General features: G+C 54.7%; 2 protein-coding genes across 2 annotated transcripts in view; both read left to right on the forward strand.

Annotated features, from left to right (window-relative positions):
• TIMP2 (TIMP metallopeptidase inhibitor 2) overlaps window positions 1–19,314 on the forward strand; it is a 50,902-nt gene that overhangs the window by 13,382 nt on the left and 18,206 nt on the right. The window lies entirely within an intron of this gene.
• Window positions 7,009–9,316, forward strand: CEP295NL (CEP295 N-terminal like; the record flags this gene model as incomplete). The annotated part of the gene is given in 7 exon segments (XM_079904663.1): window positions 7,009–7,755; window positions 7,758–7,876; window positions 7,879–8,025; window positions 8,029–8,454; window positions 8,458–9,123; window positions 9,125–9,292; window positions 9,296–9,316. Coding segments are annotated over 7 exon segments (1,695 nt in total). The 5' UTR covers window positions 7,009–7,607.

Raw genomic sequence — 19,314 nt, forward strand, 5'->3', positions numbered from 1 at the left:
GACATAAGACTTTGTGTCTATGGGGCCAAGAAGAGGGGCCCAAAAAGTGGGTGGGGAGCTGTGGTTGAGAAGTTCAGGAGCAGACTTCCTGCCCCACGCCGGGTCGGGGACCACATGACCTCCCCAGGGCCCTTCCAGCCCCACACAAAGGCTTTCATCCCTGGATCAGCTCTGCCTCCAAGGTTCCAAGTCCCTGCTGTTGACTTTCGCGAGAAAGCAAACCCTGAGATCGGTTGCTTTGACATTTTGGGGCTGTTATCATGTTCCCCAAACTAAATTTCTCAATTGTCAAATTTGTGGAGGGTGCCCTTAGCCCTAGAAACGAGGTCAGGCATGTCCTATTTCTTATTTTGGGTGGATGGGTGGGTGGGTGGGTGACATGGGGGCCCCAGGCCAGCATTCCTTCCCCCCACGTCCAGTCGGCTCAGCTCAACAGTGGATCCTGGAGGGGCAGATATCCCCAACCTGAGTGGGACCAGACGCCCTCCCTGTGGGAGGAGGGGTGGCCAGCGTTGTCGGGAAGCCCTGACCTTGAGGTGCAACAGCTCAGAAGAGTGACACCCCGATGAGGAACGTCACCGTGCTGCCAGGCTGGGACAGGAAGGATTTTCTCCCTGCCAGACCGTCTTTAAACACCGAAAGCACGCGCACGTCAGGCATCTTCACGGGGCCCCCGAGGTGGCCATCCCTCTGCGCATCACCCCAGCTGTTTGAGCCAAATCTTTGTGATCGGTGGACTCACAACAGGTGTGCTGACAGGTGCTCGTCCTCTGGCTGGCTCGTCACTGTCCCTGAGTTCACCCCAGCTCTGATGTCAGAGCACAACAGCTCTGTTGTTCCCATGGCAGCGGCTGCCAGAGTTCACCAGCTGGGGCGGGTGCTGGGCTGCTGGTGGAGGTGGGGAGCTGCGATTCCAGCCACCTTTGGTCAGTGGGCCCCAGAGACCCAATGCAGAGCACCCAGGGCTGAGGTTCTTGTTGTGTCCCTGCCCCCTTATCCATTGTGAGGGTGGACTTCTTTCTGTGCCCAGTGGTTTGGTGAGGGCGCCTTGGGAAGTGGGCCAGTAAGGGTGTCCAGGACACATGCCAAAAGGCTAATTTGAAAGTCCTTGCACCACGGGGTTCTGCATATACAGTTGGATCGGGGAGGATGGGCAGTGGAAGCTGGTGGGATGGGGTTGGGAGTGAATTTGGTGGTTTTGGGGGGGAGATCATCATACAACAAGAACAGTTGTTGGCACTGGGGACCCCTGACCTAGGTGGGGTAGCTGCAGTAGTAAGGCTGGAGGGAAAGCAGATGACATCGTCAAGAGACATTTAGTAAGGCGCCAGTTGGATCAGCCGTAAGCAGCCCCCCAGCTAGCCTGGTATCTCCTGTGAGTTTGGAAGAGCCTGTGCCTCATGTCTGTCTTAATGAAGCTGGTCGGGGAGGTAACGGAGACAAGATGACAAGGGCTTGTTCTCCTAGAGGCTGGCTGCCCGGCCATCTCAGCCTTCTAGAACTGTCCTTATCCTGAGTGTGCATCAGGGAGATGGTTAAACATGCAGATTCGCAAACCCCAGCCCAGGATTCGGGTGGAAAAACGTGCGGTGGGGCCTGGCCAGGACGCATAGTCTACCGTGATCGCCTCCCCACCAGGTGATTCTGATGCAGCTGGTCTAACACCCAGCCGGCTTTATGAACCACTACTCTGGAACTTAACTGAGGGAGAGTCAGGAAGTGAGCAAAAGTGGAAGCTCTGGGCAGCACACTGGGTGTCACAAAGTGTATTTCTAGCAGCTAGAACTCAGAGAAATGGAGTTTAAAATGTTTCTGATGTTTGTTTTATCTGGGCTTGGCTCGGATGCCTCCAGTGATGGGTGTCTCACTACCTACCAACTCAGCCCAGTGATTTCAAGACAACCCTGTAGAAAGTGCTTCTTTCCACCCGGGCCAATTTCTGCCTCCCTGTAATGTGTTCTTGGTGGTCTGGTCCAGGCATCTGGAGGCACGCACAGTAAGTACCACCCTCTTCCCCAAGCAGCTTGCCAAGGATGTGGGTGTTTCTGATGGTAATGAGCGCTAGCATCTGTGTAGATGATGGGTGTTGCTGTTATTATCCCTGTTTTACGGATGAACAGAGACTGAGGCACCCAGAGTTAAGAAACCTGTGCTAGGTCACACAGTTAGTCAATACTCTGAACCACCAGAGTACACTGTTCTAGACTCTTAGGACTTTCCTTCCTATGACCTGTTTTTGTTTGTTTTTTCATTCTCCTCCTGAACTCTGAGGCGCTTCTTCCCATCCTTAACCACTCTCTGCCTTTCTGAACCATATCTGGGAAGACATACCTCTCCCTTACTCAGATTTTCTCCTTATTTAGTAAAAGTGTAATTCTCATTTAGTGTGTATTTCTCATTAGGTGAATTCCTAATAATTTCTTTTCTTTCTTTTTTGTTTTTTGCCGCACCGCGTGGCATGTGAGATCTTAGTTCCCCGACCAGGGATTGGAAGCGTGGAGTCTTAACCCCTGGACCATCAGGGAAGTCCCCCTAAAAATTTCGATAGTTGTATTTTGATTTTAAAACTTGCAGGCCATCCCGTTTGATCTTCACGCATCCCATGGGGTGGGAACAGGGTGGGTGTTCCTCCAAGTGCCTCTTTCACGTTGCGGCCGGGAATGTCCAGGTGAGTCTCACCTGTGCAGGGGCTGGGCTGGACCATTACCCTGCTTGTTTTAGGCGTTTCTAGCAACACAGGTAACGATCGCATTGGCTCTTTTGGTGACCACGGTCTCTGCCGACTGAGCTCACAGCCGGCTCGGACCCTCTCGTCTCCAGCTTTGCTCCTTCGGAGCTACATTCTCCACTTGGCACTTGCAGGGTCGGATGTGGGGACCCACGTGTGGGTTGTAGATGTTTTCCCAGTATGCTTGGCCTTGTTAGATTTGGCCAGGGGTTCAAGCCTGTGAAAAATCTGAGCTGAAGGCTTGCATGCCAGCAGCACGGCTGGTTTTCCATCTCCCTGTGGGTGATTGAGTGCCGGGGACATCGCATCCAGAGCTGGTGGCCATGGATTCAGACGCTCATGTACTTGACTCATGGAAAGCCCGCCAGGGCCCCAGCCTCTACTCTTCTTGCTTTAGACACACTTTTAAGACACTGATTTGTGTGGGTCCCACATCATAGCAGTTTAGAAGCCGTATGAGGAAAGGGGGATAGGGTGCTGTCAGACACACAGACAGAAAGTTACAACTACGGAGGAAGCTATAAGAAGTACACTTAAAAACTCCAAATTATATTCAGGGGTCATTTAGTTTAGAGGAACTCTGTCATATATATATATATATATATATATATATGATTTTTTTAGTGGGGGTCCTATATATCTTAAAAGCCCTTGAGGGATTCTCTATATTATAGTTCTCAAGATAATCCAGAGTTGTAAGAAGGTCAAATTATATCCCTTCTGTGTGCTCTCAGGAGACAGAGAAATGTTTAACTTTACACATGAAAGAGTAAGCTTTACTTATATGGAAATGTTCTCTCTGGCCATGCCAGCTAATTGGGAGCCCTTTTTTTTTTTTTTTTGGCGATACGCGGGCCTCTCACTGTCGTGGCCTCTCCCGTTGCGGAGCGCAGGCTCCGGACGCGCAGGCTCAGCAGCCATGGCTCACGGGCCCAGCCGCTCCGCGGCATGTGGGATCTTCCCGGACCGGGGCACGAACCCACGTCCCCTGCATCGGCAGGCGGACTCTCAACCACTGCGCCACCAGGGCAGCTCTAGGAGCCCTTTTATAGCTATTTTTAAATGTTTCAAAAGAAAATGTGCTAAACTGTGTCCCTGGGGCGTTGATTCTGTGGGCCCCGGAGAAAAACGGGAGCATTTTCCTGTTGCTGCGGAAATCAGGGGCGGCCTTGTCAGGGAGGAAGAACCAGAACAGGGCTGGGGAGAGGTGGGTGGGTAGGATGAGGGGGGCTCTCTTTGAGGAAGAAGGACGGGCACGAGCACAGCGAAGGTGTTGGACCTGGGTCAGGGGCATTTGGGATGCCCGGCTGGGGAAGGGGGGCCGGATCCTGAGCTGCTGGAATGTTCCCAAGCCTGTCGGCCAGGGACTGCCCGACCGACTTTGGTGAGATGGTTAACTGAGCGCATTTCTGGGCCCCTCCCCACTGAGGCAGAGGTGGGATCGGTCTGGGGCGGGCCGCCAAATCTGCATCTTAACTAGCAGTTCAGGCAACCCGTGAGGCAGGTGGCCTCTGGCTATGCTTGGAGACTTGCTGGTGCCGACTGCACAGGGCCCGTTGCAGATGCTCAAGTGACACAGGTGGCCGAGTTAGAACAGTGGCTGTAGCCATAGTGCTGGGGAGGAGGAGTCAGGTGGGGTGGAACGGGGGTGGCGACAGGGAGCCTGGTTAGGAGTCTCAGGTGAGACCCTTCGACCGGAGTCCGGTCCACCTGGCATTGGAGCCCCTGGTTTGGGCGCCACCCAGCCTCCTTCGTGGTCACCTTTCTTCCTCGGCCTGGGGTACCCTGGAGCCTCCATTGGGGGATCAGAAGGCAGGAGGGCTGCTGCGGGTCTGGCCCTTCCTCGTGGCCTGGGAGGGGGTCTGCCTCGGCTGAAAAGTGATCTGAGCCACTACCCAGGTGACCGCCGCGGGCTGGCTCCACGCACCGGGGACGCAGAGGGTGAGAGGAGAGTGGGCCCAGTGTCCTTCCCATCTGCCGCTCTGAGTGGAGCTTCTGTAAGGAGAGGGCTGCGGCTTCCCGAGGGGTTGAAGGCAGCCAGCGCAGCCAGCAAAACCACCTGGGCAGCAGTGGGGCGCCCACCCCAACGGGCCTGGCTCAGGGTGTAACGGGTGACCGAGTGGGTGGGGGCCCTCCAGAGTGGGAGAGGCTCGTGCAGGTTTTGCTCATTGTCACCAGTTAACATGGGGCGTGAGCCAGTGGCTCCAGGCCCAAAAATAGACCTTGGATCCCGGGGTGCAAGTTTCCCCATTCTCTACAGGTGAAGAGACATTCACAGCGCTCTCCCTCTCCTCACCTGTTTGGACACCCCTGTGGCCATTCCCGGGGGTGGGAAAAGCTCAATCTCTGACATTTGGGACCCAGATTCCAACCCAGCTCCTCCCTGTGAGCTGGGACGGTTACTCAGTTTCTGCACTTCTGTTTCTTGGTGGAGTACAATTGCTGGGTCATACGGTAGATCTACGTTTACCATCTTATAGAACTGCCAAACTGTTTTCCAGAGCGGCTGCGCCATTTTGCATCCCCACCAGCAGCATGTGAGGGTTCCGATGTCCCCACGTCCTCACCAAGTCTTGTCATTGCCTGTCTTTTTCATTGTAGCCATCCTAGTGGGTGTGAAGTGGTATCTTCATTTTGCGTTTCCCTGATGAGTGTTGGTGTTGAACATCTTTTTATGGGCTTTATTAGCCATACGTAAATCTTCTTTGGCGATGTGTTTATTTCAACCTTTTGCCTATTTTTATAAATTTAGTTATTTATTTATTTATTTTTGGCTGCATTGGGTCTTCGTTGCTGCGCGCAGGCTTTTTCTAGATTGTGTTGAGCGGTGGCTACTCTTCCTTGTGGTGCGCGGGCTTCTTATTGCGGTGGCTTCTCTTGCTGTGGAGCACGGGCTCTAGGCACGCGGGCTTCAGTAAATGCGGCATGAGGGCTCAGTAGTTGTGGCACATGGGCTTTGTTGTTCCGCGGCTTGTGAGATCTTCCTGGACCAGGGCCCGAACCGGTGTCCCCTGCATTGGCAGGCGGATTCTTATCCACTGCACCACCAGGGAAGTCCCTGCCCATTTTTAAATTGGATTGTTTGTCTTCTTATTATTGTAAGAGCTGTTTATACAAACTGATTCAAGTCTTTTGTTGGATATGTGATTTGCAGGTATTTCCTTCCAGTCCTTGTCTTGTGTTTTCACTTATTAACGATGTCTTCTGAAGTGCAGAGGTTCTTAATACTGATGATGCCACACTTATCAATTTCTTGTATTGCTTGTGCTTTTGGTGTTATATCTAAGAATCTTTGCCTAACCTGAAGTCATGAAGATACAGTTGTTTCCTTCCAAGCATCTATAGCTTTAGACCTTACCTTAAGGTCTGTGATCACTTTAATTTCTGTATATGGTATATAATTTTGTATATGATGAGATAAGGGTGTAAATTAATCTTTTTTGCATGTGGATATCCAACTGTCCCAGGAACGTTTGTTGAAAACGAACAAAAAAATGACTTTTTCCCCCATTGAATGGCTGTGGCGCTTTTGTTGAAAATCTCAACCATTGTGTTTAATTTCCCAGCTTTCTCTTTCTCTCTCCTCTTGCTCATTGTGGTGGTTGGCAGACTGGTAGAATATGATGTTAACCGCATTTCCACATGTATAACTGCATCATCATAGTTTCCAAGAGCCAGCGGCTATGTGACCATTGGTCAAAGACAAGATGGTCTACCCGAGTAGCAGCTGCCGTCTGCCAGCTGTGTGATTTGGGTCAAGTTTCTTAATTGCTCCCTGCCTCAGTTTCCCCACCCGTGAACCAGGGGTGCTAATAACTCCTTACCTCGACGGTTACTGTAAAAAAGATAAGCGGAGGGCAGCCCACACAGTTGACATTAGTTGTTCCGCTGATGCAGCTGTGTTTCTGATGACCAGCATTACTTTGGGCTAAAATTGCTCAGCCTGGCTCCGCACATCCTAAAATAAAGAAGGGAAGGGATACCCACACAGTTGAGGGGCGCCCCGTGCAGACCGCAGTGCCTAGGAAGCAGCTCCCATAGCCCACACATCTGGCCGCTTTTGACATCAGCTGTAAGTGATACTCTTTTTTGGTGTGAATGCACCTTCTTTAGGAAGCCCTGGCAGAGCACGTGTCCCTGAGTGATGCCAAAGAGATGTGAAAAAAGAAATACCACTAGCTTAACTCCTCTCTGGTTTGCACTGAATTCTAGTACAAACATGCACGTCAGCACACTCACCCACACTCACCTCCCCCTACACACACACACACACACACACACACACACACACACACCTTTCCTGGCAAGCTCCTCCTCCTTTACCGCTTCCGCCTTTCATTTGTAAGTAGCTCCCTCCAGAGGGCCAGACATTTGCATCACCCCCACCTGAACCCTAACTTGTCTCCGAAGGTGGGGTCTTAACCCTAGCACTGGACATCTGGAGCCTGGTCCCTGTTTGTCGTGGGGCCGTCCTGGAGGGAGGGGGGCTGTAGCACCCCCCCTTCCAGTTGTGACAACCAAAACTGTCTCCAGACATGGCCACATGTCCCCCTGGGAAGCAAAACCACACCCCACTGAGAACAGCTGCCCTGCCGGGTCTCATTAAAGGCGTATGAGACAGATCGGGAGCCGGAGAACAGACCCTCGTGGGCAGATGTCAGGAAAGTGATCTGGAGGGTCACGTCCCCCGGCCTGTCCTGCACTCAGAGCCCCATGTGCCTTGTCTCCAGGGCCTCACTGTGCTCGGAACGCTCCGGGCAGCGCTGTGCATCTTCCTGCCCTGTGGGCTTGCCGTGAAACGGCCATAGCACCTGTGGCTCCTCGGCCCTGGTGCCCTGGAACCTCCACTCTTGGTTCACACCACCTTCTCTCCGAAGCCATGTCTGCAAAGGCCCCCGACATGAAAGGAAACGCGGAGAGAGCCCCTTGGCGGAGCCCCAGTCCCGACAACGAAGCCTTGCTTTTGAGGCAGAAGCACCAATTGCTACACGTCCGAGAGAAAGGAGACCTGCCCCCGCAGAGGAGACAGGACCTCTAGCAGTGGAAGAGCTGCCCCAGCGCTTGACCGAGGAGCTGCAGGCAGAGCAGCAGGAGGCCCCAGGCCAGCAGGTCCGAGGCCTGGAGAGGCTGTACTTAGCACATCTGTTGGAGGGGAGGCGGTGGCGGGCAGACTGGCCGAGGACCATGAACCTGACTCAGAGGGCTCGACCCAGCCAGGAGCAGCCAGGTCGCCCAGGGCCGAGAGGAAGCACACAGTGGCCGTGCGGCAAGAGAAGGGACACAGGGAAGAGCTGGTCTGACAGCAGCCCTGGTGCACCACATCCCGGAGAAGAGCGGTGGACCAGGAGAGGCAGGGAGCCTCCAGAGCCACGGGCCTGAGTCCTCGTCCCCTGAGCCCACCAGAGAGGAGTAAAGGAAAACACGTGCCTTCAATGAAGACCGGCGGGGGCCACCGTCCCATTGACCCTGGGCTGAGCAGAGGGACAGACTTGGTCCCTGCTGCTGTAGGGGAGATCAAATGCCTGGAGGAACGGGAGACCGAAACAGCCCAGGACGGCAGGAGGCAGCTGGGGAAGCGAACGGCTTGTCTTCAAGGCCCGAAAAACCACTGTTTGGATCAGAGCCCCGAGGGCAAAGCCGACGACCTGGAACAGCTGTGGCCAGTCGGCTCGACCTGCAGAAGGGGGGCCTCACCGCTGGCAAAGCTCTGTGACAAGAGCAGGTGGTAGGGAGAGCTGGAGTTTGCCTCTGAAGAGTTGTTGTTTGGTACCAACCGGAAGCTGAGAAAACACCTGAACTTGCACCTGGATCTCAAGCCCGGGATGGATCAGAGCCCCAGTGAAGAACAGGGCTTTGAGGAGACGCAGGCGTGGAGAAGCGAGAGCCAGAGAAAGAGGAACGCAAGAGATGCAGAGATGGACATGGTGCCCGCCGGGGAGCCCGCGAGTCCAGCGGGGGTGGACGCCCACCTGACGCCGTCCAGAACCAGCTTGAAAAAGTTACTAAGCAAGCCCAGGAACCAAAAATCCCATAGGATGGCCAAGTGCGTGCTTGAGAATGACAGTAAACCGTGGTCTCCCGAGGCAGGGACATCTGTCGATGAAGAGAACCTGCTCTCGTGCAGCCCCGAATCCAGCCAGGAGCCTCCCCGACCGGACGCCCTGGTGCAGGGCTCCCTTCAGCTTCACCCGCAAGAACAGGCAGACAGAGGTGGCTTGACGGCATCAAGGCAGAAGCAGAAAATGCAGGTGGAGCAGAGAACACCAAAGCAGCTGGACTCGCTCGAGCAAATCAGACACCCCAAGATGAGCTTGGAGGCCGACCTCCAGACGGAGCTGGAAGATGGGAGGAGGGAACAGGGGCAAGCTTCTCTGGCTCATCGGAAGCCTGACTCCCCCTCCAGACCAGGAGAAGAAAGGAGGGTATGACCGCAGCCCCACTTCCCCCTCGGCCAGCATTGTCCACGATGACAGGCACAGTCAGATGATCCGTGACCTTCAACAGCAAATTCTAGAGCAAAACAAGTTGCACAAGCGGTTTCTTGAAGAAGCCAGGAAATGCTTGTGAGAGTTTCAGGGAATATGTTAAAAGCGAGAGTCCTGCCCCTGGTAAATACATCACTGATAACTGAGCTGGCACCCAAGTCTGTGCGATTGTATTTGCACCATCTGCTCAGAAACCTGTAGCCTCTTTAAAATGGGCCAACAGTCATCCTTCCATCCTTTGGAGCGAATTCCTCTGCAGGAATCATACTTATTGCCAGTCTCGCCTTTAAAACTAAGTCCAATTCAGGAAGACTCCTTAGCACGAACATGTGGGGCGCGGTAGGAGGGTCTGGCCATTGTAGCTCAAAGGTGTGTCCCGGAGCTGAGGCTGTTTTCACGTGCCACAGCACAGATGGAAACACCAGGTACATTTAAGTGCTTCAGATGTTTTGGCGAAATGAACACTGGACTTTGAGGGGCATGCAAGGTCAGACGGGCGCAGTTTCAAAAGATACATCATTTGTTGCTTAGCCAGTGGCTGAGACGTTAATGGAGAGATTTAACAAAAATCTTTTAGTCTTTCAAACCAACGTCATTTAATAGGACATCAGTAACATTCTTATAACTTTAATATTAGAAAGCAGGAGGGAGGGAGAAAGGAGGGGGAGAGGGAGGGAAAGAAGGGGGTCGAAGCAAGAGGCAGAAAGAGGAAAGAGAGAGAGGGGAAATGGTTCCCAGCAACTCAGCCCCATAGACTCCTTCTGGGGCTGGCAGTGCTGGGGGAACCAGGGTGTCTGGTAGGTTCCCTACCCTCCAGCTTTACCTCTGACCCAGAAGCCTTGGCAGTCGTAGAGACCCTACACTGGGTGGGGTTTTATCTGCCTGTTACATACTTAGGGGTTGGAATGGGGGTGGACAAACCTTTTCTGCAAAGAGCCAATAGTAAACATTTTAGGCTTTGCTGGCCATACGGTCTCTGGCAACTACTCTACGCCTGCCTTTGCAGCTGGAAGACAGCCACAGACAACACATAAATGAATGGGTGTGACCGAGTTCCAATAAGACTTTTATTTACAAAAATAGGTGGTAGGCAGGCTTTGGCCCTTGGGCCAGAGCTAACTGACCCCTGGACTTAGCATATGAAGGAGATGTTCCTTCCCTCCCTCCGTCCCTCCCTCCCAAGGACCTCAGATGCACCGGGTGGGATAAATCCTCTTCATGCATGATATGTTGGCATCATTGGGCATCAATGGCCTTTTTTTATCTTATGTTTGTTTGGCATCATAGCCCAGCCGTGTGCAAGTGACCAACAGAGTGAAGGCAGCGTCTGCTGCGACCCCAGCCCATCCATATATAGACAATATAATGAACAACTGTGAGCCTACCAGCCAAACCCAAGATCTGGAATGTTTGCCGAAAACCAGCTTTATCTGTGTGCTACTTCCCTCTTCTCTACGCTGTTCCTCCTTAGCTGTATCCCTGCACTTCACTACAACCCGAACACAGCCTGTATTGTTTAGTTTTACTTCTGCTTGAACCCTATAAAAAGGATATTATATCATGTGTGGTCTTTTGGAAGTGTTTTTGGACCCAACATAGTTAGTTCCTTCGTGTCACACGTAGGTGTCATTTTTGCCACAGCGTCATAGCATGTGACCCTCTGAGCCTTCTTTCCATAGCTGCTTCTGTTTTGTGCCAGTTCCCCAAAAGTGAACTACGTCCCTAATGCATTTGGATCAGAAGGCCTGGCATCAAAAAGTGCTTTGGGAATGTTTGAACATCACAGCTGGGATGTAGGTGTGGGAAAGGTCCCATCCCTCCTTTTCTCTCCATTTTCACCTTTTTTTTTGGGTCCCTGGAAAATGTTGACCTGATATTATACTGTTTTTCCTTTGCAAGTACTGAGTGACAGACACTGCCCCACGTCACTGGAGCTGAACAGTGAACAACACACACACAGGACATGTTCTAGTGGAGGATATAGGTAACAAGTGACCACAATGACAGAGGGTGATAGAGGGATACTCAGAGAGGTGGGGTGACTGACCGGAAATGTGTCTCTGAGCATGGAGCCCACAGCCCCTGAATGCGACCATTTGTATGGAGCAGTAATGGCATCCCACAAGGTGTTTTTTGTTTGTTTGTTTGTTTTTCAGTTTTGTTTTAAAATCAATAGCTTGAGTGAGGAACCTTCCACCATCTCACGTCTCCATCGTGTGAGCCTCCATTGTCTGTGGCTTTTCCATTTTAGGTGGAGAGAATGTTTGATCCCAGCCCGGTTTCTCTCACCTGCTTCCGGAATAGCGGGTCAAGGCTGCAGAGCTGCTCTGGGTCAGGGCTGCAGAGCTGCTCACCAATTTGGTCTGAGCCCAACAGTGAATACGAAAAAAGTCCTGGGGCCAAGAGAGCTTTGTCACTCCCAGGCCAAATGAGGATTCCCTGCGGGGAGGGGCCCTGGCCTTTAGCGGCTGCTCAGCTGGAACTCCCGTCTGCCACTACGGGATCACCTCGGTCTGAGGGTGGAGGGGGTGCCGTGGGATCACTGGGTTTAAAGCCGTGGCCACGATGGGACCCAAACACTGAGTAATGAGATCCTCATGACTCGGGCTGGAAGCCGCAGCCTAATGAAGGGGCAAGCCTGCCTATAAGTGCGTTATTTTTGTTTCCACTTTCAGAGGTCATGTTTGTGGCCCGTGTGTTCTAGGTGAGGAATTGTCCCTTCTTGGCCACACTTGAGCTAAAAGTAGGTGTGGGGGATGGGCAGCGAGACGTGGTGGAGGCTGACTCAACTCTGCCTGGCCTGTCACTCCCACACTGTCCCCTGGAAGCTGGATGAGACGCCCTGCCCTTTCCCACCTGTCCTGCAGAAGGCTGAAGGGGGGCGGGCCAGGGTACCCCCTTGCCCGGGTCAGTGACGTGGGTAATGAAACAGCCCTCCAGGACGACCCCCGCCCGCCGCCCACAAAAAGAGCTGACCCTCCAGTGATTCCGGATGGAGATGTCACCGGTAACTCCCATCTCTCATTGGTATCCAGGGGGTGGGCTGGGATCCCAGAAGACACTGCCTTCACTCCCTGTCGGTCACTTCGACATGACTATGGTGCCCAGGGCCCTGGGACAGCGCCACCTGGAAGGGTTCCGCCCAGTACTGCCAGGGGGCAGTGGGGACCCCGACACAGTGCCTCTCCTAAAGGGTCCTCGCCCAGCGGCCTTCCCCATGCGTCCTCCCTCCCTCCCTCGTGGGCTCTTCCTCTCTGAAACTGCATCTTCTAGAACTTTCCCCTGGTTTTGTGATTCATCCCCCCACTTTTGGGGGCAGCTACCCTGTTCCTGTTTCACTCTGTGTTGTCAGGTCGCTTCCTTGCAGCCCAGCCAGTGAGTCCTCCCCAGACGGCAGCCGCTAGGGAAGGCCTCCGTGGCTGGCCTGCTGGTGGACAGGCCCTCCGTTTGCCCAAGGTATCCATAGGCGGAAGACGGCGCCGGTGGTACCTGCTGCGAGGTCCGCTGTCCACAGGCAGGTGCGGGCCAGCAGTGGCCGACAAGGACCAGGACACTTCGGAAGCAGGGACAGAAGTTCTCCCTCAACAGTGTGGCTGCTCCAGCCCTGGAGGGGCCGGCGGGCACCCTCGGTTTGGATGTGACCCCGCGTTCCACGTGTGCTGCTCTGAGGGTCCTTATGCCTGTCCACCCCCCTCCACACTGCCAGGTGTGAGGTTGTAGTGGGTATGAGGACATCCAGAATCTCAGAAATGGAAAATAATGCGAAAATAGGTTTTTCAAGTTGGGATGGAGGGCAGGGGACCCTCTTTGAAGCCTTGAGGTGCGGGCAGCTTCTTGCCTCCACGTGATGGAGACATGATTAAGAGCTGATGGCGGAGTGCAGCCCACCCTCGTCCTGGCTGGAGACGGGAGGCTGGGTGGACTGCACACCACACACCACCCGCTCCGAGGGGCAGCTGGGCTGCCACCTGGGCTCTTACTTGCTAAGCTAACGACAGCTAGCCGAGGAGAGGGGGCGTGAACTGCCCGGCCTGCGCACCCAGCTTCCCTCCACACTGGCAGCTGGGAGGGTGGCTCTGGGGTTCCAGCCTTTCCATCGCTGCTCCTGGCTCCTGAGAAATGCCGTGGATTGGAGTCGGCCCACAGACCACATGCCTCAACGTCCCACGCCAGGGCCACTGCTGCTGCTCTGTCCATGCGGACGGGGGCCTGAGCCACAGGCCCGGCACTCGAGTGTTCACTCCCCAAAACGAGGCAACCTAGAAGGGGAGACCTGCCCGAGGTCACGGCCCACCAGCAGCAGCGTGAGGACAGGACCCTTGTCTGCTGCCCCTCACTTCTTAGCTGTCCGTCCAGCCCCTTCCTCAGCCTGTGGGTGGGGAGGGATCGCTGGGGGGTTGCGGGAGGGGGCGGGAATCCTCTCAGCATCTCTCCCTGCCCCCCCCCCCCGCCCCCTGCCCCGCCTGCTCCTGCCCCTGCCCCCGCTCCGGGCTCTAGGCTTGGGCTTGCAGGACTGAGCTTGGCTCCTTCTTGGGGTCTTGGCGGAGAAAGTGCAGAGCAGCAGTTCCCTCCACAAAGCCGCACTGTTCTCAGCAAATCCTCCCAGGAGCGGGATGCATTTTTTTCAAATGATTCAGCAGCACGTGAATGGGAAGGGCCCGAGCCCAAGGCTTCGGAGACCGTGACCAAGGCCTCTGGCATGAGATCCTGCTGGGCCCGCAGGGAAAAGGGGGGAAAGGTGGCAGGGCTTGAGTCAGGGGTCCTATCTGGGTCCTGGGGGGTCGGGAGGGCAGCGTGGAAGCTGGGCGGTGAGTGCTGCAGCTTCTCTCTGCATCACCAAGGCGCTTTTAGAGATGCTTCCCTGCTGCTCCCAAGGGGAGCCAAAGCAAAGGGACAGGAAATGGAGATGGGAGAGCTGGTCTCCATGGAGACGGGGCATCCAGTGGACAACGGCTCACGTGTACGTGCTAGAATCTTGAACAGCCCTGGGCAGGCCTGGCAGATCCCCAGGTACTGGGCTCATGGGCAGCGTGGACCAGGGCTGGGGCTGTACTGCTGTTTCCTGTTGTCTGTCCTGCACCCGTCACTCTCCCTGCCCCACCCTCAACTCCTGAAAAAACATCTGCTCTGAGCAGTTGTCATTCCAGGCGTTTTTGACCCTGGCCTGAGTCATGCTGGCCAAGTCTTGCCCTCACACTGGACACCACAGCCCTGCCGCGGACATCTGTTGGCCCCTGGGGTTGGGGAGGTTTGGGGGACCTGGGGGTGGGTCTGGTCTCTCACAGCTGCTCCAGGGATGGAAGAAGCCCTCGGTTCCCTGCATCATCACAGGGCTGTTTTTAATTACTTCATTTCCCTGAAAGCAGCGAATTTGGAGGAGGTCTGCTCCACCCCTGGCTGAACGGGGCCTGGCATTGAGGCCAGGGAAGGCAGAGCTGAGTGCTTGGGGAGAGCCCCCGGGGCCATGTCCACCATGGGGCAGCTGGAAAGGTGAAGGCTGGGTGCACCGTGAGGCCAGAGGGGCAGGTGGGGCTAGATGCTCCCACGGCCTTCTGGGCACCAGGCCAGCGCTGACGCCATGCATTCCTTGTGACATCTCCCAGGCTGCTCGGCCACATCCCGTTTCCACGTGCCGTTCTGTTGGGGGGGGGGGGCGTGGCCCCGAAACCTGGGGAGTCCCAGCGGTCTGCAGTCCATGTGAGCACGACCCTCTTTCTAAATCATCATCCACCCACCCCCTGGCCCTGTAGCTGGTGCGGTCTGCCCCCACCCCAAAGAAGCGGATGCAGCCCACTGCAAAGGCTCACAGTGTCTTTATCATGCTCCCCACAGCCCACTGAGATGGTTTAGTTACTTGTAAGCAGTTAGGCATCCCTCAGTAATCCAGAGCAGGGCTCTGAAAAGCATGATCACTTCATTACAGCTTTCGTGGGGCAGAGCAGCAGGCTGTGTGTCTGGGGTGTGGGCACAGGAAGCGGGGCGCCCCTCATTTCTGACTCCACCCTTAAGGGCTAGTGGTGGCCAGGATGCAGGCAGCCCAGTCCACCCTCCACTGGGACTTGGGGCAAGTTCATCAAAATTCAAAGGTTAAGGGGCCTCCGCCAGGTCAACCAGCCATACAGTGTCACTGTGTCCACCCTAAAGGGACAAGAGACTCATCCCAAGAGGCAGCCTCGGGATGTAGCTGCAGGCATTAAGCGAGGACTTTGGTAGCTCTGTGATTTGAGGGTGTAGATGTCTACCCTCGTGCTGTCCCTTCTCTGGAGAGTGTGGACAAGAGTGTGGAACCCTCCAGCCCTCCCCAAATACCCCAGCAGTGCAGAGCACACCTGGAGAGCTGGGGGTCCGAAGCGTGGCCTGGAGTAAGTGGGGGCTGGGTCTTGTGTGGGACAAAATCGTTGCTTTCTGAGTTCCTCTGAAATGGTTGGTGTGTAGTTTTTCCCAGAGACAAGGAAACGGACCAAGTGACCCTCTACTCTCAAACCAGGGCTCGCGTTCCAGGCACAGCAGCAGAGCGGCCCCCACCCACTCTTGATTGGGGCCAGTAGGGTCTTTGGCAAATGTGCCGGCCAGTCGAAAGCCCCTGACCTCTCCCGCACAGCGGATGGCTTTGAGACCGTGTGCGCCTCACCGGAGGGACCACTGGGCGTCTTCCACGAGGCTGCGACCAAGACTGAAGAGTAGGGCGGCGAGGTCCGTGTTAATGCCTGTCTCGCTGGGCGCCCCTTCCAGATCTGAGCTGGAGGCTGCAGTCGGTGGGCGGGGAGGTGACGGTGGCCTCTGCTGCTGCTGCGGCACCCTTGCTGCCCTGAGTCAGTGTAGACACATAAGACTCAGATGGTTCAGGGTTTTTTTGTTTTTTTTTTTTCGCGGTATGTGGGCCTCTCACTGTTGTGGCCTCTCCCGTTGCAGGGCGCAGGGTCTGGACGCGCAGGCTCAGCGGCCATGGCTCACGGGCCCAGCCGCTCCGCGGCATGTGGGATCTTCCCAGACCGGGGCACGAACCCGTGTCCCCTGCATCGGCAGGCGGACTCTCAACCACTGCACCACCAGGGAAGCCCGGGTCAGGGTTTTGACCTTGTATTTAGATGTTTTTCCGAATCCTGGAGATTCCCGCACCTGTTGCAGGCAGGCCCGTGATTTTTCCCTGCGCCGGAAGCTCTGCCTGGGCAGGCTCTGGGGTCTGGGGATTCTGGGGTGTTGAGTGTGTTGGTGCAAGGCCGTGAATGTCTAAAAATCAGAGTCCTGACATCCGCAGTATTACCGTGCTCTGGGGTCGGGAGCCCACGCCGAGCAGCGTAGCCCCGTTGGGAAAGGTCCTACAGGATACATTCGCACGTGTAGCATCTGGCATTCCTCTGGAGAGAAGTTGGGCCCGTGGGAAGACAGTCAGGATAATTCAGTTTATTTCAGTGTGAAATAAATGAACTTCTGACAGGCAGTTCTCTTTCGGGGCCTGGCTCCCCCATAGACTATGTCCTTGGCTTGTTGTTCATCTCCATGGCTTCCCCGATAAGGTCTGCCGACACATGAGGACTGAGACGTTGGCAGGGTGTGGGAGAGACATAAATCGGCCTGGGCTGGTCGAGTGTGCTGCTCCTCTGGACCGGCCCTGGCCACAGGGTATGCTGGGGACACCCAAGGTTTCCTGCCAGCCTCCTCCCTGTCCCCTCGCCCCAGGGCAGCGGCACAGTCTGGCCTCCGTTGGTTTCGCCTGGGCTGTTGTCATCTCTCGGAGTCTGAACATAGCCTGTGTTCTTTGGATCGTCGTCCGCAACCTTGACTTTCCACCCACCCCGTTCTTTTCCATCCCAAATCTGGCTGGGTGGACTAGGGATTGTTTTTGCAGGCTCCTAGTGGGGGGAAGTGACGTCATGTGGTGTCCACAGCCTGAGGGGTGGGGGCAGGGGCTCTGCGGTTGCCTGTGCTTTGAATTAAGTCCACGGCTGTGCATTCCAGTAGCCAACATCTGGCAGTGAATTCATCAGCCAGTGTATCACCCTTGATCTCAAACCCAGATGTTGTGTTAACGGCAGAAGAGAAAGAAGAAAAAATCTGAGCAGCCCAGGGAGAGGCCATCATTTTTGCGTCCAAAGCGGTTAGAACAGGAATCTTTATAAAGACTCTGCCTCCTACTGCTGCCTCTGGTTCCCCAGGGGCAGGATGGTGGAGCAGAGCTGCTCACTCGGGGGGTGGACAGGACCTAGACTGATCCCCCAACCCAGGGCCAAACACCAGGCCCAGCATGCAGTAGGTGTTTGGTAAACATGAGTCCATGCCTCCATTTTAACTTCTTCCCAGATTCTTTGGGTCTCTTTGCTTCTCCCCAGCCCTGTCCTTTAAATGGCCTGGGACTCAGAGAGGCCCATCCCTCACTTGGAGTGGCCTCCAGTCTGGAGCTCAGGGTTATGCCCATTGTGCTAGGTGCAGGGAACACATTTCTGGAAAGCTCTTCTTGCCGCCGCCTCTGTCCGCCACTGGCAGTTGGAAAGAGTGTGCGTCTTGGTTTTCCTGTCCATCATCTATCTTCCTGCCTGTGTTGGATCTCCTCGAAGGCAGGGACTGTTACTGAAGACCTTTCCACACTTTACCCCTTTTTCCCTTTGGGCAACAGGAGGGGGGCCCATGCTTTTTGGATTTATACTTAAAAGACAGTCCAACTCGGAACTCTGAGCTTGGCATGGAAGACAGTCCCCACTCTGGCTCGTGCCGGGGGCAGAAAGCCGAGGGTCGGGATGTCCGCAGCCGAGTTGGCTGGGGTCCACTGTGCGCTGCTGCCCCGCCCTCCCTCCCCTGTGGGGCCCCTCAGGTCTCCTATCTGTAACTTGCCTGTGGGAACCTCTGGCTGTGATCAATTCATCAGCCAATGCTTTGCCTGTGTCCTCCCCCCCCACCCCATGCAGAGTGGTGCTGAGCCCAGATGGTACCTGCTGCCCTGAGCAGCTCAGCGCTGTGGATCCCTCGCACTTACGTGGACAGGTGTGTGCCCAGCATCTCTCTTTCGTGGTTGGAGGGTGTTGACACTTTGGGGAAGGTTTCCATAGAACTGGGCTTTCTTTTCTCTCTTGCTTCACTTTCTTTCCTTCCATTTCTCTCTCTTTTTTTTTTTTTTTTTGTTTATTCATTTATTTTTGGCTGCATTGGGTCTTTGTTGCTGCACGAGGGCTTTCTCTATTTGTGGTGAGCAGGGGCTGATCTTCGATGCAGTGCACAGGCTTCCCACTGCAGTGGTTTCTCTTGTTGCGGAGCACGGGCTCTAGGCGCGCTGGCTTCAGTAGTTGTGGCATGTGGGCTCAGTAGTTGTGGCGCACGGGCTTAGTTGCTCCGTGGCACGTGGGGTCTTCCCGGACAAGGGATCGAACCCATGTCCCCTGCGTTGGCAGGTGGATTCTCAACCACTGCGCCACCAGGGAAGTCCCCGAGGTGCTGTGTTTGTTCTGTCCTGAGCTACACCTGCATCGTGTGTCAGGCACCGCATCACGTGCCCCCCATCTCTTAGTTCTCCCACACCTTGATGGTGTGCAGATACTGGCGGCGGTGTCTCCATTTCCGATGTGAGCAGCTGAGTCCCAGGGAGGTCAGGGAACTTCCCTGAGGCTACACAGCAGGGAGGGGCTACAGCAGGATGGAGCCCCGCTGCTGCCCCCTTTCAATTAAGAACTCAGACTGCCTGGGAGGCTTAGGAGCTTTTATAAGAGAAAAATGCATGGACCTTGATGTGTGGAATGGAATGGAGTCTCTTGGCCGTTGGGGAGTAGTTTTTGCTTCTTTTCTTTTTTTTTTTTTTTTTAATTTTATTGAAGTATAGTTGATTTACAATGTTGCTAATTTCTGCTGTACAACAAAGTGATTCAGTTATATATATATATTATTTTTCATATTTTTTTCCATTATGATTTATCACAGGATATGGAATATACTTCCCTGTGCTCTACAGTAGGACCTTGTTGTTTATCCATCCTGTATATAATAGTTTGCATCTGCTAATCCCAACCTCCCAATCCCTCCCCACCTCCCCCTTGGCAACCACAAGTCTGTTCTCTATGTCTGCGAGTCTGTTTCTGTTTCATAGATATGTTCATTTGTGTCATATTTTAGATT

This window comes from Stenella coeruleoalba (assembly GCF_951394435.1).
Source record: "Stenella coeruleoalba genome assembly, chromosome: 19".
Taxonomy (NCBI): domain Eukaryota; kingdom Metazoa; phylum Chordata; class Mammalia; order Artiodactyla; family Delphinidae; genus Stenella; species Stenella coeruleoalba.